General features: G+C 40.6%; 1 protein-coding gene across 1 annotated transcript in view; it reads right to left on the minus strand.

Moving 5' to 3' along the window:
* SLC1A3 (solute carrier family 1 member 3) overlaps positions 1–26,414 on the minus strand; it is a 78,903-nt gene that overhangs the window by 16,355 nt on the left and 36,134 nt on the right. The window contains exon 4 of the mRNA XM_029940990.1: positions 1,430–1,634. Within this exon, the coding sequence (XP_029796850.1) occupies positions 1,430–1,634 (205 nt within the window). The remainder of the gene's footprint in view (positions 1–1,429; positions 1,635–26,414) is intronic.

Consider the following 26,414-nt stretch of genomic DNA (forward strand, 5'->3'; position numbering starts at 1 on the left):
ACAGATGGTACAAAGTCATTCATGGTAGAAATTCAGAAGTGCTCTGAAGAGAGCCTTTGTCACTCAAATCTCTCCTAAATCTACATGCCATAGACCCATCCCTTGGGGTGGCATGTGAAGTCAAGTCCCTAGGAAGAGTTTCTTTCAGATGATCACTGGGGGACCCTTTAGGGTAGGCATCTAGGATTGGCAAACCAGTAACTTTGTAAGGAAGTTGTATGGAAGGGAGGAAAGGGCCAGGTTTGGGGAGGACAGGCTGGGAAGGCTACATGGTAGAGGAATGGCAAGCAGGTGGGAAATCGAGGGGCCTCTGCTGGGGGATCTTCCATTTGTCCTTCTAGACCCACTCTCCATCCTGCTCTGTGCCCTGGGAGCCTGGCCTCTTGGGTTGTAACTTGTGGACTCTCTTGCCTTCTGGCTTCTTTTTGGGTTTGTACAGTGGGATGTTTGACAGATGACAGAGTACTGGGACATGGAAGTGGATATGTATAATCTTCAGCTCTCTCTTTGACAGGCTGGGCAGCAGCGCCATCCCTCTAAACTAGAGCTATTATTGTCGTAGGGCCTTTTCCTAAGACCACAGCTCTTCCTGAATTCCTTCCTTTGCCCCTCAGAGTTGGGGTGGCAACAAAACAGCTTCCTGTTGCCATTAATCCCCTGGTGCCTTACCACCCCTTGTAGGTTCCCTTAACCCTGTCTGTACCTTTGCAAACCCCTCTCAGGGATCCTTTTGCATATGCAATATGCTTCCTGTTAGGAGCTGACTGATGGAAGGGAAGGTGTGTGAAGAGAGCAAGCAAAATGGTGCAAGGATCAAATTTTGGTTTATTTCACAGTTCTGTGTGAGATGACTCTGCCACCAAGTCCATTTGAAGAATTAGGTAAGACTCATTTGTAATAGGTGTATGGTTTGTATACAAACAATGCCAAAGAAACCACCCTTTAATCTCTTATTGCTGGTCTGCCAAATCCTTTCTTCATAAATGGTATAAAAGGAAACCCCTAGAACAGGTATGACCAGATGATCTTTAAAGTCCCTTCTGGACAGAAATTATTGTGTATAATGGATTATGATATAGATGGTAAGTTCTAAATTAGAAGAGTCCAATCTACAGCCTATACTTGAATACAAGCTAGCTTTAAGCAGCAAGACTGGAAACAAGTAGGGTAAGACAAAGTAAGCAGCACAGCTGAAGGAGAACCAAGTGATCAGACTGTATCCTAAGAGCAGGGCACTCAAAATCTGTATCCTCTCTGCTCTTCTCACCTCTTCCCCATTAGATCAGAACCTTACTTTAATTTCTGTTAGAAAGAAGTAAAGATGTAACCTTCATTTCAAAGTCCAGCAAGTCTGGTTCAGTTAGACAGACACCTGCTTTGTGGTGTGATTAGCTCCCCAAAATGAAGGGATGGGCTTACAAGGACATACCTGATCAAGTCCAGGAAGGCGTCTGCAGCTGTCACTTGTACAATTTTGCCTTCTCTGTGCATGTTTTCCTTTGTGCCCTTCCCGGGATGGATGATGATGACAATGATTATGCCAATCACCACAGCAATGATGGTCGTAGTCATGTAATAGACTACAGCGCGCATTCCCATCTTCCCTGATGCCTTACTATCTAGGGCCGCCATTCCTGGTGAAGGCAAACAGAAGGAGATTTTCAGGAAGTCAGTCCAAGGAATTCTCCAGTGGAAGGTAATGGGAACAGTATTTCCTTCTACACCCCCCTGCCCTCATTCCACCCAGCAATGGGATTTTACACAAGTTATGAGAACTTGGCATCATTTTTAATCAAGTCATCATAAAAGCTGAAGGAGAAAAGCCAAAGACTAGCTAGTCATCAGCTGCGTCAGCAAACACCTGATCACCCGTTTCTTGCCTCAAGAGTTGATTACACGGCTCTCTAATGATATGAAAAGGCCGTTAAATTCTCTCTTACATTATTACTGGTTGGGGAAGCTATGAGTGTACATAGTGAGTAATGTGTGTGTATCTGTAGATGAAGAGTTACCTAAAACAATTTTCTGGCAGGATAACTTAAGTATATTTCAAGTCACTGTGGTGTCTCACAAGGATTAACTGGCACTAAATATTCTTCCAAAAATTACTATTTTATATATGTACCTGGGAGTCCTTTTCTGATGTCTTTATGCAAAATTGAAGCCATTATACTTATCGCCTAATAACTTAGCTTCAACTTGCATTTAAATTGGACATTATATTATAAAGCCAAAGTTCTCAAACAGTTTCTCTGCGGTTTCATTTCATTTCATCTCATCAAAATAAAAAAAACATTTTTTTGGTCGGGTTCATCTCATGTTTCCACCTCATCCCCTGGGCATGGAGTACCTCATCTCATGTTAAACATCTTCGCCCCCTCGTTTTCAGGACACTCTTCAAAGTCTACCTCAGGCGAGGTGTTATCCTAGGTAAAAAAGGAGGCGTGACTTTCAAGATTTCCCTTACTGCTCTAGCAAATGGAACACATCTTAATGCCTCTTGGGATGGAAAAAAATTGGAAATGATACAAAACCCTCAAAGGTCAGATTATAATAATATGGGCTCTTCTGTTTCATTAGTTATCTCCCCACTTTTCTTCTTTCTTTCCCCTCCCAAATCCCACTAAAATTCTAAAATCCAATTACAGTATAATCCAATTATAATGAATTGGGACTATTTTCCTTAGTATTTAAAATTGTGTTTTTATAAATTGTATTAAAAGGTAATACCATAGTCCAATCATCAAAATCAGATTCTAATAGTGGTTCAATCATTAGGTACTGACCCAACCTATCAACATATTTAGAGTAAGGTAAAGTATTGGAAAAAATAGTATCCACAGTTGCCAGATAACTGGCTGGGTTTGCCCAAAAAACATGAGAGAATGGTAATTAACTTATATGGGAATTGAGGCCAAAGTTTTCAATTTATAATTTCATTTGTATTTGAACCTTATTGTTCATAATAAGTACTTACTATTATGCTTATGATATGTTCTTATTTTTAACAACAACTTGTAACACAGATTTAAAAACACTTAAGTGATTGTTTCAGGTCTTAGTTAACAACACATAAAACGGAGTGGGAACTTGAACTTTGCTTTTATGTGAATAATTTTCCTGTACTTTCTGCCTCTGAGAAAACCAGTTGCAGCTCCCGTGAAGAATGAGGCCAACTTTGGCTTTAATGCACGAATTTAGCTTCTCATCCCCTTGCATTTCAAGAAACCGAGGTCTTAAATATCCATTTATTGAGATGATGCTAGCCACTTCAACACTTTGCCAATCTTAAAAATGGGCTAATCCATTCTCAAAGTGTCCTATCCCACCATTTTCATCCTCAGATCTGAATCACCTCTCAAATATTTTGGCTTCCTGTGCCTGAAATAATTTCTCTCAGAAGGGGCCTGCTCTCTTGCCCATTATTGCCTGAGCTTGTCACCACTGAAGCCTGAAATTCTTCGGCAGAGAGTGGTGTGGGCACAATAGGCCGGATATTTCTGCTAGGGGGTACCAGACAGCAGTATTTTCTTCCTCCGAGATGCTTTCTCTCCCTCTCGCCTTCTATTCTGTGGTGCTGTTCCGTTCTCATGCCAACGGTCTCTGACGCTCCTGCCCACTATTCCTGACCTATAGCTATTCAGGGAGAGTGCTAAGTGGTCATGGCAGAGCACTGGAAACCAAAGTGGCAAACAAAGGAAAGGGTTTAAATCTCCCTCCCTCCCACCATGGGATAGGGATGGGGGAGGTTATCCCAGAATCCACAGCTACCAGGCTATCAACCCAAAGAAAAGAATATTCTTAGTTACAGGATTGTTTTTAATTTAAAAAATGAAAACCAATAGGAAAGTATTTTCTCCGTACTTTTAAATTCTGAAATAGCTGAAGACAACCACCAAGGCATTTTTTTTTTTAGCAGTGAGCCCAGAAGGAGAATCAATAGCCAAATGAGAGGCCTCACCAACCTCTGTATATTGGCCCTTTTCCTTTGAATGAGGATAAGGCAACAGTGGCTATTATTTCAGCCAAGGCAGGAGCGATGTGTATGTGTTGGGGCAAGGGGAGTTAATCTTCATTAACCAATTCTCCAGGCAGGTCCTTTTCCAAAAGGGGGCCTGGCCTGCCCACCTCTTCTCCTGGTCTTCCATCTCCTCCTCACTACCTACCAACTCTGACCACTCCCCTATTCCCTGAGACAGGCTTGCAAAACTAAAGGGACCACTGAGAATCAGGCCACACACTGTCAGGAGGGCAAGAGCATGACGGGTGTGGACAGTCCACCATACATAGGGCTTGAAAGAGAATGCCCCTGATACTGGTGGAACCAGGAAAACAGAGGATGAGCTCTGGAAGACAAAACTTAATGTGGGCAGTGTCACTTTTCCTCTCCCTTACCCAAACTCTGTGACCATCTCTGTTCCCCAGCCTCATGAAATCTGAGATGAAGCTCTATATCAGAGACGATACACACATGTCAGAGCATCTGGGTAAAGTACTAAATCACTTTGTAGACGAGGGAATATTGCCAGCAAGTGCCCTACATGTTTGAAAAGGGAAAGTTTTAATTGATCCTTGTCACTTCAAAATACATGGAAGAAAAGAGCACCAGGGCAAGGGAGACGGGAAGTCCCTTGGGTATGCAGGTACCGAAGGGAGTGTGTTACAACTATGGGTTTGTCTAAACATACATTTAAGAAACACATTCCTGAGCAAGTAGTAAAGATAATGATCTCAACTGGTCTCTTTTTCTTCATTAGAGCTGGGTTTAGCTAAATCAGACCCATTCAAGACAGACATTGTTATTACGAAAACAATCTGCCATCAGAATTGAGACCCTCTTGGAACTCAAGAAATAGTATATTGTACAATTGCTACAAGTACCATGACTGGTCTTCCAGTGATAATGACATGTTTTTTATGTTTACATGTTTCATATATTTTGAGTTAACTTTGGTGCTAGTTCACGAACTCACTCCAAAACCCCACCCCCAATCAATGGTAGATATTCATCTAATTTCATGTCAACTGTACGTTATAGATGTCGTTGATATCATTTAAAAGGTAAAGATACAGGAGGTCAGAAAAGTTAAGTAACTTGTCCAGTGTTGCATAGCTAGTAAATGACAAGGGCAGAATTCGAACCCACACTCCCAAGGGATCACCCTTTCTACTATACCTCTCTTCTTATGGACTAGCTAGGAGTCACCCACATTTCATTTGCTTGTTATCCATGCTAGCTTTATCTAACTCTCTTGCATTTGGGTTCAATGTTGAAATGAGTCAACTAACAGGAGGAATATTCTGTGGCGGTAAGATAATTGTGGAAAAACTCTGGCACATTACTCAGTATTCCCTACATGGAAGGACCAGCTAGAGAATTAATCAATTAGTACACATTTCTCACCATTTTTAGAAAAACAGCCAAGAGCATGTTCTAATGGAGTGTAAATGGTCATGGATACTTGCTGGCTGTGGGTACATGGATTCTTATTTTCCTTTCTAAAAACCAACCCATCAAGAATCACTCATCAAGAAAGCAATCCATTGATCATTTCTGCAAATCTATTACATGTTCACCAATGAGTTAAGCATCTAAACGAGATCAAATGGTGGGGGGCACCTGGGTGGCTCAGTCAGTTGAGGGTCCTACTCTTGATTTCTGCTCTGGTTGTGATCTCATGGTTCAGTTCGTGAGTTCGAGCTCTGCCTCACAGTCTGCACTGATGGCACAGGGATTCTTTCTCACCTCTCTCTCTGCCCCTCTTCCTGCTTGAGCTCTCTCTTTCTCAAAATAAATAAATAAACATTAAAAAAAGAGATCAAACAAAATGTTTTTTAGAATGTTAAAGATTAAGACTTTGCTTCAGATACCTGAGTATTTTAGGCAGCAATCACTTTGAACAGAGAGGAAGGAAGAGAGTTTCTTAATGCAAATAGATAAATATGCATTTACCTCTTTATTTATAAAGACAGTCTTTTGGTAATCAGTTAACATTAACAAATATGCACCAAATTCATGGATTTTTGGGGATGGAGTGGGGAGGAAGTGTTTCATAAATATGTATGTGGAACTCTATATGTCTGTGTTGTAAATTAGATTTCTTTTGGTATATAATTTGGTATGATTCTTGGATAAATGAAGTATGTATTCAGCCAATTACAAAGGATTACATATAAATAATGTCAAGTTCTCAAGGCTCTATTATTTGCATGGATTTTATTCTCCCATCTGCTAAATATCTATGTCTTATCTATTCATGTGTCTTTTTATACTACCCCCATAACTCCTGTCTCTGGCTTTAGAAACTAAAATTTAAAGAAGACTTCTGTGATGAATTGTGTTACTCCTCCTTCTTACGGTGTTCCATTGTTCTTTCAGGCCTGCAGGACCAGGCCCAGAAACAACGAAAAAGGCGGAGGGATGGCAAACGCTGATTCAAGAATATTGTCTGTTTCAGTTTTTATTTTATTTTAGATACACTCCTTCGTCACAATGGGCTTCTCAAATGCTCATCTAATGAAAGCCACCTGTTCTCCGTCCTCCTAGAATTTCAAAATGGGCACACTTACAACAAGGAAACCAAGGATGTACCATATTTATTAGACTATAAGGTGATGAATTGTTAATAAGACAGTTAAATTCCAAAAATACAATATACTTCATATTTATAGATTGAAAAATGATCTCTTGTGTCATAAAGTAACCACCTCCTGCTTGAGCAAGGGCATGCTGGAACCCTCCGAAAGGAGAAGGAGCAAAAGGGTCAAAAAGCTACAGGAGGTGGGTAATGGGGGTGGGGACTGAGGATAAAGTAAATCATTTTAAATCTAAAATGATGTTAAATTTTTCTTCCCTAAAATATTTTCTTCTGGCCCCTTTACAGACAAGTTAGTAAAAAGAAAATGTATAAAGTTCTATAATTCTCTAGATTCTGGAACAGAAGAATCTTTAAAAGTTACGTTAGAAAAGGTTGGTAATGATTATATCACAATTTTTGAATCACAATCAGTAAGCAGGATATTGAACTTAATCTAAACAATAGTTAAAACTACTCAAGCCAACCTCAGGTATTTTGGAAGCATATTCTTTTTTAAAAAAATTTTAGCTCAGTGATTAGGAGTTTAGGCTTTGACATGAGAAGAGCTGAATTCCACTTCTGGCTCTGGTACCATATGACCTCTGTAAGCCTCTGTAAGCCTCAGTTTCCTCATCTGTAGTGTGGGAATAATGAAATCTCCCTTACTAGGTTTTCATTAGCATTAAAGGGACTTCCATATAGAAAGCACTTAGCATAGTACTTGGCACACAGTAAGGACTCAACAGATGTTAGCTGCTGTTATTGATTCAGCAGATAAGTCATTAACAATCTATTCACTAAGTATTATTTTCCCCCTCTAAGCTCTATTTCATCTAGACAAGAAACTAATAATTATACTTCGAGTTTAGGGAAAACTTATGTAAAGAATCCAGACAAAGCAGCTTCTTGATAAATGCTAGTTATGATCATTATATGTCTTTCTCTACAAGAATTTTAGTACGAAGAGAGCAAAGCCATCTGTTCTAGTCACTGATGTAGCCTCAGTGACTAGAACAGTGCCTGCACTGGAAGGTACCCAGTAAATACTTGAATAGTCATTGTTATGCTGGGTAGAGGCCACATGCACTTTTTTTTTTTTTTTTAACATTAAGGTTACTGTGACTTACAAGTACTGAAGTTGCTTTTTGTTTAAAATACTCTGCAATTCTGATTCACCAATTTTAGTTTCTCTTCCCCCAACTAATCCAAAATAGTGAGGTTCATTCTATCTTGAAGAGGGAGAGACAGACCTGGTGGGGAAAGAGTGACTGAGTGTCACCTGGAGCTTCCTTACCAGAGCTGGGGGCATCAGTCACAGCAAGGTGTCCCTGGGAAGGTCAGGAAGGCGGAAGGTTGGCACACCTCTACTATTCACCACCAGGAGCACCCTCCCTCTTTCCTTTCCTCCTCTCTCTCCCACTTCTATATAATTTTCCATCTTTTACTAACATGATGCACTCTTGCAGATGAGCCTATATAAGTAACTGCTGAAGTCCTATCTGTCCACATGTTAACAGAACATCGAGTGAATAAGAGAAAACATAAACAGAGAAGGGAATGGAAGAGACAGTTGGGGTCTGACAAGTGCTATGATGCAGGTCATGAAATCAACTCACTGGGTTATGACTGTATGTATTTCCAATAATGAAAGAGAAAAGAATAGAAAATATTAAAGGGTGTAACCTGTGATAAAGTTAAGTATTATTTTGTAAAACTTTTCTCAGTTGTGTGTATGTATGTGCAGGTCACAATGTAAAACACATTTGTATTTTTTTTCATGTTTTTTGGAGAGGGCACCCAGATAAGAATAGATTTGTATTTTATTTGTAGGTTTTAGTAAAAAAAAAGTGGCTTGCAAACACTGGCAGATATCCCCATTCGGTTAATAGTAGAGGCCTTAAAAAGGAACCATGAGCTGCATACAGCCTCTCCTTCGTGTCTTCTTCACTTCCTATGCCCTTGGGCTGCTCACAGCACCCAAAAACTTATTTCATCTCGCTAGTGGAGACCAAGGACATGAGGGTGCTGATCTCTAACATACGGTCAGTTGAACTGAACAGAAATTCTGCAGACATTGTTAACATGGGGAAAATTTTTGAGAATAGATTCGCTTCATGCAATTTTGAGCAGAGGCATTCACTTTAATCAGTGATTCTTAGTGAAGAAGAGTTAAACCACCTCTACAAGCAGCTGAGAACAATTTTGTGGAATTCGCAGTCAACTAAATCCCAAATATCTTCCCAGGGGTCTTCACCCTGGCCAAAGTTTCCTTCCCATGTAGCTGTTCATAATATCACAAAACTTGATATTTCATTCCCCTATAATACCACTTCGTTTTATTACGGTTATATTGCATGAGAATGACAAGGAAGCTTCTTTACAAACTTATTGCTTCTGATAGCATATAATCTGCTAGGCAAATTGATTTTTAATTCGATCCTTAAAACTGTCAACAAAAGTTTTTCTTCCAGTTCTACAGTTCACCAATAAAATGAAGTGTGGAAAGGCAAAAGGGAAACATTCTACTCTGAAAGATTGTTAAATAGTAAAATCAGGGGAACAGACAATATTATTGAGTGGCAAAAAAAGTCACACAAATCACCTTTGATCCCCAATCTGCTAGGACTAAGCAGACAATCCCTTTCCTCTGGCTATGGTTGTCCTCTGAAAATGAACGTTCATATGGGGAAGCAGTGAGGGGAAATTGAGGCCCAACTTTAACTGCTGCTACCTCCAATATCAAAGGCCTTCCAGGGGCCAGCCTCCTTGACCTCTGGTTGAGAATGCTTCCCCTGGGTTCCCAGCTGGTGAGGTGCTCTGAGTGGTCAAGTTTGCTCTTCTCTACACAAGTCTTAGCCATCCAACAGACTCTCATTACAGCCTGGCACAGCCCTGCGGGGGTTCCAGTGATGCGGTCTGCCAGGAAACCTGCCATCGGGACTTCCTCTCTCTCAGCAAGGTCTCAAGAAAACTCGGAAGAGCCAGCTCTGAGATTCACTTCCCACAGGCCCACAGCTGCCGGCACAAGACCCACTGAGAGGTGATTTAGATACCCATTTACCCTTCACATTAGCCCATCTTTTGCTCACGATATTGGAATGTGCTGCACAATATGCTTTTCTGAAGAGGAACCAGGGAGTAATTCATCTTCTTTATGTGTGCTAAGCAGAGCAAGAGAGAGAGGCGAGCGGGACCCATGATGAGCTGGGGAGTAGTGATTAGTAACAGCTGACAGCCTCAGACCAAGACCCTTTCTTTGGTTACCTCATTGTAACAGCCGAGCACAAAGGAATGACTGTCTTCTCGCCAAGATTTAGAAACCCAGGACCGCAGAAAACAGCGGCTAAAAGAAAAAGCGTGGGTTGGGCCACGAAGCCAAGGGGCTGATCGGACCAGCTCCTGGTTATACCTGTGAAGCTTGGCTTTGAAAAGAAACCTCTATCATGTGCAAATATGTGCCAACATGCAGTCAGCCATCAACAGCACCCACCGGGACCACCGATGTGCCTGGGGAAAGTAGGTGACTTCCCTCACAGTGGAAAGAGTGTGTGAAGAGCAGCAAATTACTTCAGCTTAATGAGAGGAAGTTCTTTGAGGGCCAGAGCTCCAGCCCCTTCTGCCTTTTCCCCAAAAGAATTATGATTTACAACCAATCACTGGATGAGCAGTTCACAATTTCCAAAGCAGCCGTCTTTACTTTGGATTGAATTGCTGGCTGTGGAAAAGACCTCTATGTTCTGGGTCCCATGCGACTTTCTTAGGGAGATGATGGTCAAGACAGCATGTTTCCCTGCTGGCAGAATGCTGAGTGGGACTGAATTCCACAACTGGGCCAGACCTGTCCAAAGTTAATCAAAAGGCATCTCAAACTGACTACAGAACATGTCAGACTCAAGGGGTTCCCTTTCTTCCCATGGAAGGTCTGTCCCTCACAGAAGAAAAGGAATTGAAAGCCTCATAGAAATGGAAAGCAACATATGAACATTAAAAACCAATTTGACCTGGCCTGGATTGCCAGAAGAACAGTTGAGGCAGGAGTGTGTCTCCAACCCCCTGAAATAAGTCTGGGAAGCAGCAGAGATTCCTGGGGCCAAGGGAGTCATACCCAGGGTTGCAACTCGACATCCGTCCCATGCCTTGCCATCCAAAGATTCTGGAGCCATCAGCCACTCTGAGAACTTGGAAATGGACTGAGGTTAAATTTTAAATTTGTTGCTTGAAACTGAAGTGAACTAAAAAGATATTTTTCTTACATATAAAAAAGGAAATAATTGAGAATAAAATGTGTTCACTTCAGCTATTCCCGAAAGTGAATCCAAGATGTAGGATCTTCTATGCTATATACAAGAATAAATTTTTAAAATTTCAGTCCATATTCTGGCCAGTTAAAAGAATGTGACAGTTAAGTCTCTGGGGACAGAGCTGGGGAGTTGAGGAGAGAAGGAAGAGAAAATTATGGAGAAAATGGGGTTGAGAGAATGACAGAAGAGAAGAGAGAAGACGGAAAGATAAGAAGGGAGACTACAAGGCACAGAAGCATGGGATGGAGAAAAAGTTCAGTAGGTGCTTTTATCTCAGTCAGCATATTTCTTGGGCAGTGACCAACCCACCCCTTTTCACTTCTGATTAATTTTCTCAGCATTTAAAACTTCATCAGCTGTTCTTATCTAATCTATAAAGGACCAGTCGCACCCAGGGAGTGAGAGATTGTGCTCCCAGCTCCCTGACCTAAACAATAAAGCAGTATCATTTCACCCAGTGAAAAAGACTGTGGCAAACTCTAGAATGGGTTGGCTTCCCTTAACTCTGCCTTAAGTGTAGTAAGAGAACAGTCTCTCCTTGAAACAGGAAAAGCTGCATTTTTGCCCCCAGGGCCAAGGGCGACAATGGAACTAAATTATTCCCAATAAATTCCAGCAGTAGTGGTGCAAGACTTCTGCAGTCTTTCCCTTCTACGAAAGGGAGTTATTTCTGCATATTCTACCTTAGTCTGGCAACACCTTTGTACATAGTTCCTGTGTGCTCCTCAGTTTCGTATTTTGATATTTTTAAAGAGGTATTTAGAAATTCCCCCATGTTCTCGAAAGATTAGGGGTAGCCCTTTCATCTAACTCCACTTATCCTGAATAGACTTCAGGGACCCAGGAGGGTACAGAGAAAGGAGTGGAAATGCTGTGTGGTTGATTAAGACTGATGTTGCATGGACTGGATTGTAAAAATTATTCTTTAACTTGGAAAATGAGGATGGGGTGGGTAACAGTGCAGTGACCAGTGTTTGGGAAAAACAACTACAGGATGGGTCATGAGTAAAATCTGGTAATATTAGATGGCAAAACAATAACAACAGCAGCAACAACAAAAACAGAGGAGAGGGAATTGGTGACATTGTTAAAAAGGGATAAGAGATAAAAGATTTCTAAATAAGGTAAGTGAAAGCAGGGTGCAAAACTGGATTCAAATTGGGGCACTTGGGTGGCTCAGTTGGTTAAGCACCCATCTCTTGATTTCGGCTCAGGTCATGATCTCACAGTTCATGAGTTCGAGCCCTGTGCTGGGCTCTGCTTGGACAGTGTGGAGACTGCTTGGGATTCTCTCTCTCTCTCTGTCTCTCTCTGTCTCTCTCTGTCTCTCTCTCCCCCTCTGCCTCTATCCATCTCTTCATCTTAAAATAAACTTAAAAAAGAAAGCTGAATTCAAATGAATGATTTCAAATGAATGATTCAAATAGCTACCATGGCCCTGTCATAATGGTGGTAGTGAAGTTATAGTAAGGATAACTTGATTCTTTTATATATTACTTTTTAAAAAGTTTTATTTATTTATTTTTGGGGAGAGAGAGGGTGAGTGTGCATGAGAGGGGGAGGGGGAAAATGAAGAGGAGAGAGAGAATCCCAAGCAGACCCCATATTCAGCATGGGGCCCAGCTTGGGGCTTGATCTCATGACCAGGACCACAATGATCATGACTGTGAGATCAAGACCTGAGCTGAGGTCAAAAGTTGGATGCTTAACCGACTAAGTGACCCATGTGCCCCCATCTTGCTTCTTTTAAAAGTGGCTATAGTCACTGCTTCTACAATTAAATTTTTTTCACTATTCATGCATTTATTCAACTTTTATGAAGGACCATCTCAATGCTCTGGCCAAAGACATGATTGATAGGGTCCTCATGCATTTAGTATAAGTAAGATTTTAAAATATATTTTTGTGAAACCACCCTGAACAAGTAAAATGCATAAATTATTCAGCAGAGTGATTTGGAATGGAATTGGGAGGAAAATGGGGGAAATTTGTTGGTATGTATTAGAAGGAAACAGTTGTAAGGAACTCCATACTTTGCTTTAAATCCTGGCTCCCTCACTTGTGACTGGTCAAGATATTTAACCTCTCAGTGTCTCAGTAAATGAAGGATACTCATGGTATTTACTTCCATGGATCATTCTGAAGAATAAATGAGTTTAATGTGTGATTCCTTAGAAAGATGTCTGATACCATCTACGGCCATACCACCCTGAACGCGCCCAATCTCGTCTGATCTCGGAAGCTAAGCAGGGTCGGGCCTGGTTAGTACTTGGATGGGAGAGAGATGTCTGATACCTACAAGTTAGCCACAATGATGATGATGTATTTGTTTTTGTTTTATAAGAATATCTTTAACTCTGAAGGGTTCCTTGGAATATGACTCTAATATGTGAGAACTCAATCAGTAAAATCAGACCCCACCCTGGTAGGCACCTGCTAGGTACTTTATCTCATTAAATCCTCCCAAACAACCTGTGAGGTTGGGATAACAATGGCCAACCCCATTTACAGATTAGGACACAGGGAGGTTAAATCTCTTGCTCAGGATCACAGTCAGTAAAAGTGGCATTGCTGGCATCTGAACTGTGTTTCCCTGCCTCCAGACCCCCCTTGTTTAATCCCTACATTGACAGCCCTGGAGATTCTTTGTGAGATAAAGTCTTTGCACTGGACTTGTATCAATTGTTGACTTGCATCCGATTCATCTAAATGGGGAAATCTGACAAAAATCTGTCAAGTTCATATTTGAAAGGATGCTATACATCACAGCAAAAAAGGTTCATGCATGTGTTGAAAAGTCAAGCAATGGTGATAAATGGCTACTGTCTAAGCACTGAGCAGCCTTCACTAGAATTAGTCTGAGATCTCATTGAGCTAGGGAGTCCTAATGTGCAGGTTTTATTGAGAAGTTGATACTATTGGACATTTAAAAAATGGTGCTTAGGAAGAAGCAAAATCTGGTTCCTTATAACCCTTTGGGCTTCTTTTCTCCAGACTAAATACTCATAATTTCTCCAACTGATCCTCATGTATCATTATTTCCAGATGCTCGCCAACCTGTAATCCTCTCACTGCTTACCACTCAGTGCCTTCATGCTCTGGTCCAAACCTTCTTTGCCCAGCTTTGTTGCCTGGCAAGGCCTACCCCATTCTCCCAGGCAATTTAGAATTCTCAGTATTCCCTAGCTGAGCCTTGAGTTTTCCTGTCACTACATCTTTGCTTTTAAGGCTTCCTCTGGAAGCCTTTCCTGTGGAAATCCTACCCTTGGTCCAGCCCCTGAATCGTGAATTCCCACAGCACTTTCTTTGTGCTTCTTGGCTTCATAGCCTGCTTTGTTTTAAGTCATGCACAGGGCCTGAATACATGACACAGAGATCAAGACCTGAACTGAGATCAAGAGTTGGATCAACTGAGCCACCCAGGTGCTCCTAGGCTTTCCATTTATTTTATTTATTTTTTAATTTTTTTAGAATTTTTAAATGAAAAAAAATTAATTTATTTTATTTATTTTTAATTAAAAACATTTAAAAATGTTTTTATTTATTTTTGAGAGAAAGAGAGAGAGAGAGACAGCGTGAGCAGGAGAGGGTCAGAGAGAGAGGGAGACACAGAATCTGAAGACAGGCTCCAGGCCCTGAGCTGTCAGCACAAAGCCCAATGTGAGGCTTGAACCCACGAACCATAAGATCATGACCTGAGCCGAAGTCGGATGCCCAACCGATTGAGCCACCCAGGCGCCCCTAGGCTCTCCATTTAAATGCTCAACTTTTCAAAGCTAGAGACTGGCAATATCTCTTCATATCTTTATTCCCCACATTGGTTAGCACATTGTCTGCCCCAAACAAGAGCCCAATAAATATGTCTTGGATTGGATTAAACACTCTCTTAGTAGCTACTTTGCTTCGTCAAAGTCACTCTTGAATGTGCTCAGAATTTACAAATTAGTCCTGATGCAGTGTGACCAGTGAGTGCCGAGTACAGTGAACTGTTAATAATTATAACTGAGTAAACACACAACTATATTCATTCTTTTTTAGCCACCACATCCTACCGTTGGTTCATATTAAGCTTTTAGTCACATGAACTGGTGCCAAAGCTCAATCTCTCCCCATCCTGTAATTGCACAATCACCTTTTGAATCTGAAAGCAGAAATATACATTTATCCCCTGCTCAACTTCATTTTGTTGGTTTCCATCCAGCATTGCAGCCAATTGAAGTCATTTTGAATCATGATCTTAGGCATATGTGGTAGAAGCCATTCTTTTGGGGCTTATGTCATCTGAAAACCCAGTGTAGGTGCCTTCTAGGTCTTAAATTGTTAATAAAAATGTGGACAGGAGAAGGCTTTTAAAAAGTACAACACTGTACTTCACTAGGTTTTTCCAGCTTGATATGGGGGTCCTAAACACTCTTTAGGTGTAAATGGTCAGCCAGTTTCAAATTGACTTCACTGTTTTATTGGGTCCTATTTTATTGTCAAAAGTAGTCCAGAAGATTCAAAAATTCTGAGAATAACTCAAATTGTAATAGGAATTCCACACTAAGCATTATTATAGGAAGGAAATATTTTCACAATATAAAGATCCCTTGTAGAACATGGGACTATTACAAGTTATTTTGTGGGAATCCAGTAATTCTGACTATGTAACTTTAAGAAATAACTCTCTTTTCCTAAAAGGGTCAGTGGTATCAACCTAGAAAGATATACACTGATAAATATCTTTCTTTACTAAATGGGAATGTAGTATCATTTGGTTAGAGATACAAACACATCAAGAATTAATACAAACCTCAATGTTTCATATGAGAAAGAAATAACATAGTAATTAGTTTAAGCTTCAGGAAAGTTTATTGGATAGTTATTTGGAAAAAAAAAGTCTGGATGAGCTCTACTGACCATTGAAAGGTTCAGTATCTGAGTGTATATGCCTTTATTTCATCTTTACTTTTACTTCTTCTGTGATAACATATCAGCTTGTGATTTTCCAGGTTATAATCTTTCAATTATAAATATATACAACAGCCCATATTTATTGCTATATGCCCTGTGGCTACCAGAGAAGATAGATATTTGTTGAATGAATGACAAATGACATAGTCTGCAAATTCAGTACGTGAGAATAAACAACTGTAATCAACCCACAAACCAAGAAGTTATTTATGTAACATCTACAATAATAGGAGCTTATTACTGCAACCAGTCCTGGGATGCAGGTGTATAAACAGTAGTTCCTAAGCCCAAGGAGATCTCTTGTTGAATAAATAAGTCATATTCTAACCAAATAATCAAATGTTCAACCATACATAAAGAGTTAAATGCACAAGAATGGGAAAATTGTGGAAAATGTTCAGTTCATGTGGAGAAAAGATTTTGTCATAAGCAGTAAAATTAAGGCAACAGAAACATGTTAGCATTATAAATTGATGCTGTAGAAATCTAGAGGCCACCCTTCATGAGGGGCCACATGTCACCACAGAGAGGGGGCTTTAGTGACAAACGGATCTGAGTTTGAACACATGTTCAGCTGCGTGCTAGGGAAATCTTGGGAAGCTTCCTCGTCTGTCTAATGGAGATAGTAGTAATGGCCTTGCAGAAGGGATAACCAGTACGTGTGCTCAATGCTTGGTGTGTCTTTCATAATCAGTAACTGCTAGCTGTGATTATGGCAGGTATAATAAAAAATGTCACTGATGAATCAAAGGATAAATCTCCAATCCAGATGATCATTTTATCACTTTAAGGTGAGAGTAAACACAATTTGAATGAAGATGCCAGTGTTCTCATATATCAGCTTCGGATGTAAACCACACATTATTTACCTAATTATTGAGGAGTTACCATGTGCCAGGCTCTGTCCCAGGCTAAGTAAACCATGTAGCATTGCCTCTAATTGACACACATCTTAATGCTACGGAAACTTGATTGTAGAGAATGTGATCCCACAGGGAATCTTCAAACAACCTTGGAAACCAAGTCTGTTACCAAAAAGCCAAAATTAAATGCCTAAAACTAGGGCTTAAGTCATAGCTGAGGACCTCCAGGTTTGGAGCGTGAGGCCAAGAAACCAAGATTTGTACATGTGATATATAAAACGACACCACGGATTAGTGGTGAGGCTAGCACAGAATGAAAGCTTCACCAGGCCTTCTGTTAATGCAACACAGTTTAAAGCTTTGCTCTACAGCACACCAACTTGAAACTCCGTTTGTAACAAGTCACATTTTCCCCATCTTGGAAGGTTGTGAACTTTCTTGGCAAGTGGGTCTTTTATTCTAACATAGAAAACAGAGGTATTTCAACTGCTTACTCAGGCTCACCCACAGGCAGTTTTCTCATTGAGAAACACAGATAAGCTTCAGTGGGCATGATGTAGGAAGCAGCAAGTCAGCTGAAGAGAGGTGAGGTCACATGCCACAGGAGCTCCCAAACCTGTCACCATTTAGTGACAAAGCCAAGGTGCGGCAGATGAGGATGCCTCAGATGACCTGGGCCAACACTGAGGAAATGATCCTCTCTGGACAGACCCTACATATACAAGCAAGGAAGGGTTCTGCACCTGACACTCCCCAGCAAAGATGCCAAAAGGGCCTTCAAAGTTGACCTTGAAGCCAAATCTGAGTGGCGGTACTCACTAACAAGAGCCTAGTTCCTATAATCCATGTAAAGCAAGCTCATAGCCACCATCTCAGCTGAGGTCTCCTGGGGTCCCCTGGATGGCACAGACAGCAAACATTTCTATTACTATCACTACTCTGATTTGCACTCCATAAGTGGGCCGTTAATGCCAAAGCAACTTCCCCACAGCTCCTCAGTACCGAGATTGGTATGGAAACGAGTCTGCTTGCCCCAAGGTTTGCGTTCTTAAGAACCACACAGGGATGGCCACAAATACATGGAGGCAGAGCAAGGCTCTGCACTACTCAGATTGCTCCTCTTCAACGTCTCAGTGTAAACATTTCATCTTTGTGGAGGAGGAGACCCAGGGTCTGGGTCTGTGTGTAACAGCTCTGTGATTTCCTTCGTTGGTACCTAGCCTGGCTGACTGAGGGAGCCAAACACTGAATGAATCAACCACCTCAACTCGACAACAGAGGCTGTGCATGACTTGGAGCACAAATGCCATGTGGACAAGGAAGGGAATGAAGCATGAAAACATATGGCAGGACTATTTAATGTGTATGCAGTGAAAGCACAGAGCTGTACAAGGCTTGACAAGGGAAAGAAAGGACACGGTGCAGTCTATGTCCCTGATGGTCTTACAGAAGCCACAGCACACGGAAATGCTTCGTGAATGCTTGTGGAATAACTCCAATGTGGACAGGTATAAAATGTTTCAAGTAGGGAGATTAACTCTGCAAAGCCATGAGGTGCATGGGAGAACCACCCACGGGGAATCGGTACAGAAGAAACACAAACGCACCCCTTCATCTACCCCTGAGTGTTCTGAGACATGAGAACAATCCCCTGGCTTATCCAGCTCATTGTGGATTTCCTATATGCACAATTTCCTGTGTGCTCCCTAGCAGCCCCTGTAGGCCCGTAAGAACCCCCTCAGAGGTGGAGGCTGACATGAAAGCAGATTAATAAGAAAATAACGAACATTTTCCTTTCTCTTAGCTAACCATGCTTGGCTGACTGGAGATAAATTTATTGAACACGGACATAGGCCAGACACAGAACCACAGATGGAAATACAGCCTCATGCTTGCTCTCAGTGAGCATGGGGCAGGCAGGGCAGTGTGGGGTGAGTTTCAGACTGGGGGCTGGGAACGAAGGGATGGGTGTGAGGCAGAAGGAGGGAGGGGCTCTGGAGGAGGGGATTTGGGGAATGGTAATAACCTATAAGTCAGAGTTCTGGCAACACTTCACTTTGCTGTCAGGGACAACCTGAAAAGCACATTCAGGGAGAAGGAGCAATTTTAGTGCCAAATCAAATCTGCCCATGCACGTTTACCAGATCAGACTTTGAGAGCCAAGGATTTAGTAGTGATGTTGTCAGAGCCAATAAATGGGTTAGGAGAACTCGTCAGGGGTAAACGTGGAGTCAGAGGTTAGGTATTTATGTGAACACTGGAACACATCGAAGGCATAAAGGCTGTTGAAATTCTAATTATGAGACATGAAACAACCCGAATTTTGCGAACGAGTACCCCCACCAGGCTGCCAAACACCTAGCATCTGTTCAAATCTATTATGAGCCATTTCCTCAGGGAGGGAATGTGAAAGAATTTCAAGAAGCTGCCAAGAAGTGTACTTGCAAGGGATGCCACGTTTGTGCTGTAAATTTACGTGTGACCTTCTTCATTAAGTAACACCACTGCTGACCACCGACATGCCACAAATAGGACGACACTGTCATTCACAAAGCACACGTGAGGCCAGTGTTCCTAAGAGGTCATAAAGCAATGTAACAAGTACAACTTACAAAATTCACTGAATGCACTAAAAAGCAAACTAGCACATCAGTCTGACTTGTCACATTTGGTTTATGACGCTGAACGTTTGCTCAATTTTCAGTACCCTCTCCCTATCCATTTCAAAGCCTGTAATTTATGGTAACTGTGTCCTTTTCCCTAATTCAGCTTTTAGAGGTTTTAACTTTGTTTGCTGGTTCCTAAGAGTCGTTTTTGTGACATTCTCTTCCACTGTGCATCTACTCGTAGAGTCACTATAGGAGGAGAATAATAAAGCCACGTGATGCAGCAGTGTTAGTAACACATAGCTATATTGGGTTACTTTCTTTTTACTGAATGTTTTAGGCCCAGTTTTGCTCCCTGGGTAACTCTGGGAATTCTCCGGGGGCGTGCAGAAGATGTGAATCTAGCTCTTTGTGTCTGTAACCGTACACCTGTTATTGATGCAGAGGATGAAAAGAAAACACCAAACACACATTGTTCTATTTTTAAGCTCTTGTACTCAGTTCCAGGAGAGGGAAAGGTGCCCTTTCTCCCCTTGAAAGTTACCAAGAGCCAACTATCTTGCTAGTGTAAACTCTATTTCCCAACTTTCAAGACAGATGAGAGAGAAGGAGTATGCAGGAGTATGCAGAGAGTATCTTGCTAGTGTAAACTCTATTTCCCAACTTTCAAGACAGATGAGAGAGAAGGAGTATGCACACGTGTGTCCATACCAGTGGGAGCCAGGGGTGCCAAAATAAATCTTTCCTCACATCCGGAAATGCCTATCAGGGGAGCGAACTAGCTGGCAACCAGAACAGTCTCATGTAATGCTCACTGTTTCAGCCGGCACACAGTCTCATGTTCTAGGGCAGAACTGCACGCCATGGGTTAGCAGGCACTCCACCAAATGTTGACTGAAAGATTGAATCAGTAAATCTTTCCAGGAATAGCATGGCAAAGCACTCTGCCTCTTTAGAAAGAAAGAAAGAAAGAAAGAAAGAAAGAAAGAAAGAAAGAAAGAAAGAAAGAAAGAAAGAAAGAAAGAAAGAAAGAAACGGAAAGAAAGAAAGAGAAAGAAAGAAGGAAAGAAGGAAAGAAAGGAGGGAAGGAAGGAAGGAAGGAAGGAAGGAAGGAAGGAAGGAAGAAAGAGAAAGAAAGAAAGCCAATTGCATTAAGTTGGCAGTTGGGTGCAATATTTCCCTGTCAAGCATCCAAATGTTGGCTTTTCTGTTCTGACACTACTGAAGGAAGCAGCGTAATGAGTTTCTGGAACAGCTAGGTCACCTGTGAATTTTGACCCTTCTGCCCTTCTATGTTGACATCTCCAAAAAACATACGATGTATAACCCTTTTTTTCACATAAAAACGGAGACTTTCATGACACTTTCTAACACAACTGAAAAAACTCTGGGATCTTCGAAAATGATTGTTGCCAGCCCCCCAGGGGATGGAGGACCAAACAAAATGGTTCCTTCCTTTCATAAAACTTACAGTTGGCTGGAGGAAGTGGGGAATGACGGGGGGGGGGGGGCAGCTGGTCACACTGCCAGGGTAGTAAAGGCTTCCCAGAGGAAGTGCCATCGCAGCTAAGTCCTGAGGGTAAGGAGAGCTTTCTGATGAAGAGGCTGGAGAAGAGTAGAGCCAGGAGGTGAGAAATGTGATGGAAAGGGACAGGCAGGACCCATAGAAGCCATGCATACAACGGACCTTTATTCCAAAAGCAATGTGAGGGGTAGGCTCAGAGCTGAGTTTTAGTTAGACCGTACAGTCTTCTGAAAAAGCAGGCGGGGGTAAGGGCAGGGGAATTGTTCCTGTAGATTAGGATTGAGCCTGTGTTGTCTGGACTAGGGTAGGGGACAGAGGCCGGAGGCAAAGGCAGAGTTAAGGAGGTTAGAATCCACAAGACTGGGGATGGGGAGGAGCCGCAGGAGGAGACTAAATTTCTGGCTTAGCTTCTGGTTTCCAAATTTCACTTTGATAAAACAACAATAACAAAACCCTTTTTTAATAGTTTTCCTGTTCTTTCTATGTTGAAAATTGCTGAATTCCCCTCCATATTTACATTCTTTCCCCAAGAATAAATTTATTCTCCATGAACTCACCATCTTCATAATAATGAATCAGCTCTTTAAAATCTTAGTAACTTGGAAGGGACTCGTGGTCTTTCTTAGGCATGGAGGAGAGCTTAGAATTATAAAGTCTTTATTGAGCCTTTAAGCAATTTATTTTGTATACAATTCTAGTTATGCATATACCTGGTGACTCATTCTGTAGCCTGTGCCCATTTTTAAAAAGTTTTATTTATTTATTTTTGAGAGAAAGAAAGAGAGCACATGTACATGCACACATTTGCATGCAAGCAGAGAAGGGGCAGAGAGAGGCAGAGAGAGAGAAAACCCCAAGTAGAGCCCCCATGCAGGGCTCAACCTCACAAATGTGAGACCATGACCTGAGCCACCCAGGGGGTGAGCCCCATCTCATGGACACTTTGAAACAAATGAAAGAATCACATCCTCAGAGGGTAGCCTTGCCTAACTCAATATTCTCTGGCCAACTGAGTTTTACCAGCTCCTAAGAGCTGTGGTCACTAAGACTCTTCAGGGCATCTTTCTGTTATAGGCTTCTAGTACTTGTACCTGTTTGTGAATCTCTTGACCTGAAATCATGGTCTGAGAGACAGAGAAAGATGTTAAAAAACACTAGACAGATATGATCAGCAAAATTCAGATTGTGGAAAGCTAATATTACATGACAAACAATCTGGTCTCTTCAACAAACTGCAAAAGAAAAGGGTAGGAGAGAGAGAGAGGTAAAGAGAGAGAGAAACGATAGATTAAGAGATTTAATGATAGCCAAATCATGGAAAGAACCTAAATGTCCATCAACTGATGAATGGCTCAAGATGTGGTTTATATATACAATGGAGTACTACATGGCAATGAGAAAGAATGAAATTTGGCCATTTGTAGCAAAGTGGATGGACCTCGAGGGTGTCATGCTAAGCGAAATAAGTCAGGCGGATAAGGACAGATACCATATGTTTTCACTCATAGGTCTAACAGGAGAAACCTAACAGAGGACCATAGGGAGGGGAAGGGGGAGAAAGAGTTAGGAAGAGGGAGGGAGGCAAATCATGAGAGACTCTTGAATACTGAAAACGAACTGAGGGCTGAAGGGGAAGGGGGAAAGAGGAAGGTGGGTGATGAGCATGGAGGAGAGCACTTGTGGGGAAGAGCACTGGGCGTTATATGGAAACCAACTTGACAATAAACTATATGAAAAAAATAAAAAGAAAAAAGAAAAGATACAAAACAGGGGTGTCTGGGAGGCTCAATCAGTTAAATGTTCAACTTCAGCTCAGGTCACGATCTCCCAGCCCCCTCCTGGGTTCAGGGCCTGCATTGGGCTCTCTGTTGTCAGCACAGAGCCCACTTTGGATCCGCCCCCCCTTTTTTCCCCTCCCCCACTCACACGTACTCATGTGGGCACGTTCTCTCTCTTTCTCTCCCTTTCTCTCTCTCTCAAGAATAAATAAACATAAAAGACAAATTTAAAAGATATAAGACAAATCCAACATAAGATGTGGCTTGATTCAAACGAACAAACTATAAAACGAAAGGGAGAAAAGAAATGGGGCTATTTGAAAATGGACTGGATAACACTATTAAGAGATTATTGTTAATTTTTAAACAAATGATAGGGGCCTTATTATGTTTAAGGAAAAGCATTCTCTACTTAGACATAAATGATTCTACCAGAAACCAGATTTTCCCTCATGCTATAGAAAGTCCCGGTCCTGTATCAAGGAGAAAAGGCTTTTTGGCTCTCATCTCAGAGATAGAGGTCAAAGTAGAAAAAGTGAACATGTTCATCTAACATCTAATATTATTTCCCCACCTGCTTCTGCATAAGAGCTGCACACCCCATATAAAAACTGTGAGGTAGGCTGACATTCCCAGACTTGACTTTCAGTTTGGCCAGTAGTTTATTCCTGGAAAGAAACTGAAAGTGAAATAAAAAATCCTAAAGGTTTTGAAGCAAAATTTAAATGCACTAAAGTAATCCACCATGGAGCGTTTTATAATTCATTAGTTTTGAAAAATGCACAGTTATTCTCAATTGGGAAGGCACATCTTTCTCAAGGGTTGGGAAGAGGGGGAAATGAATATCATGGTATCAGAAAAATCTTTAGGGCTCTTTACAAGTTTACCTAGCTCTTTCTGCTCCCCCCACACCAAAACCAAACACAACGAACAAACAAAAACCAAGAACAAACACAAAAGTTTTTATTAGCTACTATTAATCACTAAGAAGAGTGAATTTTATACCTCAAGTACATTGGGACTAGACAGATTTTGAGAACCACTGGTCTGGACTTTCCTTTAGGATATTTTCTCAAAGTGAACTCTACCTTGATCTTTGAACAGTCAGAAATTGTTTTAGAACAAATCTATTGGAATAAAGTTCCTGAAAGACTTAGGAGGAATATCTTTTTTTTTTTTTTTTTTTTTTTTAGCAAATAATGAGCTACAGAAAGACTAGAGCCCTGTTCTTTGTGACACTTCTCAATCTTGATCTTAGGAATTAACAGAAGATAGGATTGTTTTTTTCTTCAAGAATCCTTAAAATAGGAATTTAAGCCAATTGTCCATTTTTCATGATAGAGATAAAAAATACAGAGAGACTTTTACCCATGAGCTCATCAGATAAATTCATTCAGCTAGGATTGACGGTGACTTTTATAATTAAACACACATAAAGACTATAATAACTGAACTGCACAATTAGGGCTGTTCATTATATGTATGTAAAAGTGTGTATTTGCGGTGTTTCTTTTAATGGTTTTTTGTTTTCATATTTTTTCCTTCTGTTGAAATCTTAGTAACCCTTGAACCACAGGTCATATATGCAGCTGGAGTCATAATAGATCAAACCCTGCACTTATGACATTGAGTCTTTCGACAATGTATGCGGAAAGGAAGAAGAGAGAGAATCTCCCTCTGTAAAGACCAGCAGCACACTGGGCCTGCTCATGCTTAAAGAAGTTCTTTTCAAGCCCCTTTCCTGATGAGGTTGCACTTTTTGAATGTGGATTTCAACTATCTGCACATGTGGGAAGTTGGTATCAGAGGCTCAGTGTCACAAGAAGGCCAAGGGGTTTATCCTCCAAGAATACCATGATTGTGAACAAAGCCCACAGAAACCATAAATACCTTCTAAGGGGAACCAAATGTTGTAAAGGCCAAACTCTCAGACTGCACAGAGGGACAATATGAGATACAGTACAGAATACATTTGGAGGTTGTCATAAGATCTAATTAATTATGGGGGTCAAAAATGGTAGATTTTGCAGGCTCAAATTATTTTAATAACTGTGTTCCAAATTATATTAGCCATCAGTAAAAATGACTTATTGACACAAAACTCAAAATTCCTTGAAAAGTTTCTAAATTAAATTCTTGAAACTTAAATTTCTTGCTCAGAGTGGTTAGTCTTATCTATACATAAAATAATCAAATATACAGATCTTTTAAAATTTCAACATGGAGACAGTGCAGTAATTTTTAAAAACTTAATCACGGAAAGGTATTTAGAGGGATAAAATACGATTTCTTGCATACCTATGTGTTTGGTCCTCAAAATAAAAAAGGATAATACAACAAAATGGTAAGTTTGAAGTTGATTAATGCCTTAACTGAAAGAAAATTCTAAGTGATCACACAGAAATGCAGAATAGCTTATATTAATTCCAACTTTATAATGCTATAGAAAGTAATAGATAATTCAAATAGGAGGTCTCTAAATGTTCACTACAAACTCACAGCTCTCAAAGCCCATTTTAGCCTCCTCCACATAAAGGTTGACATAAATTAAAAACACGAAACAAAAAAAGCCATGAAGTTACTGTATAAATTGTGATAAAAGAAACTGCTCTCTTGAAAACATAATAATGGTTATGACTGCTGCCTTTTCTCAAAAAACTGATTTCAGTTGTAAAAATAAAATAAAATGGATAATTTGAGTCTGGATGTTTGTTAAGAAAATAGCCTTTCAGTCAAAATTTGACCACAATCTGCCTTTTTCTGGTGCTGGCCAAAATTCTCTTTCCATGAAAGAACCATTGATTTTATCTTAACTTTTATGTACTCTCCAGTGTAAGTAGACCAATGGGTAGATGGGCAGGAATACTGTACCAAAGTAAAATTGATTAAATTTGCTTTAATAGATTTGATCTCTGTTCCTCTCTCTCTTCTCTCTCTCTCTTTTCTGAGCAAAATCTGGAATTCAGAATGCCAAAGAAAATGTTTATTTAACAAAAGATATATTTGAACTTGAGTGTATCTTGATTGAATGTCAAAAATGAAAAAACATTTATTTGGAAGGATTGAGTATGCTTTGCTCCAGAGAAATTCATGGCAGCTAATTTTGCCTTTTGTACATTAAAATTAATTAAGTTATTTCATTCAGGTCCTCTTAAAAAGTTGTTTCATGACCAGCACGTGGCTGAAAATGGAAATTGGTTAACAGAGTGTTTGCTGAGGATTGCTCACAGGATTCATTAAATATTTTGAGAGGAAAATGATCAAATTAGATTCTTACTTAAAATGAGCAAGGAAGGACTACACTTTTCCAATAGGGTAATTAAAGAAAACAGGTGAAATTTAAAGCTTAGCCCTGCAGAATCGCGAAGTTTTCTCTGCATCTCCTGTGTGAGTACCATGTAGGTGGAGTCTAATTCCATCACAATTCTCACAAATATGTATTTTATAATGTGATGTCATCTGGGATGTATATTTTATTAAAACAGATGCATTTGGGGCTCTGGACAGAGATGATTTCAGTGAGAAACACCCCATGGGACCAGTTCTACCCCTTATTCTTCTAGCCCAATAGCCCAATGAACACAGGGCGGGTCTCCGGTTCTCTAACACTTTTGCCTGCTGCTCTGCTTCCCTCAAGGACACTGTACTCCCCCCACAGCAGGAACTATTTGTACCTGCAACGGTTCAAGAAATCTTCTTTTTCCCTCAAAAATTCCTTTTTTGAGCATTATTTGTGAGTAACGTGAATAATTTCTATTTCTTGAAATAAGAAATATTGAAATAAGAAAGTTTTCAAAGACTTAGGAACTA

The sequence above is a fragment of the Suricata suricatta genome, chromosome 6 (assembly GCF_006229205.1).
Source record: "Suricata suricatta isolate VVHF042 chromosome 6, meerkat_22Aug2017_6uvM2_HiC, whole genome shotgun sequence".
Classification (NCBI taxonomy): Eukaryota; Metazoa; Chordata; class Mammalia; order Carnivora; family Herpestidae; genus Suricata; species Suricata suricatta.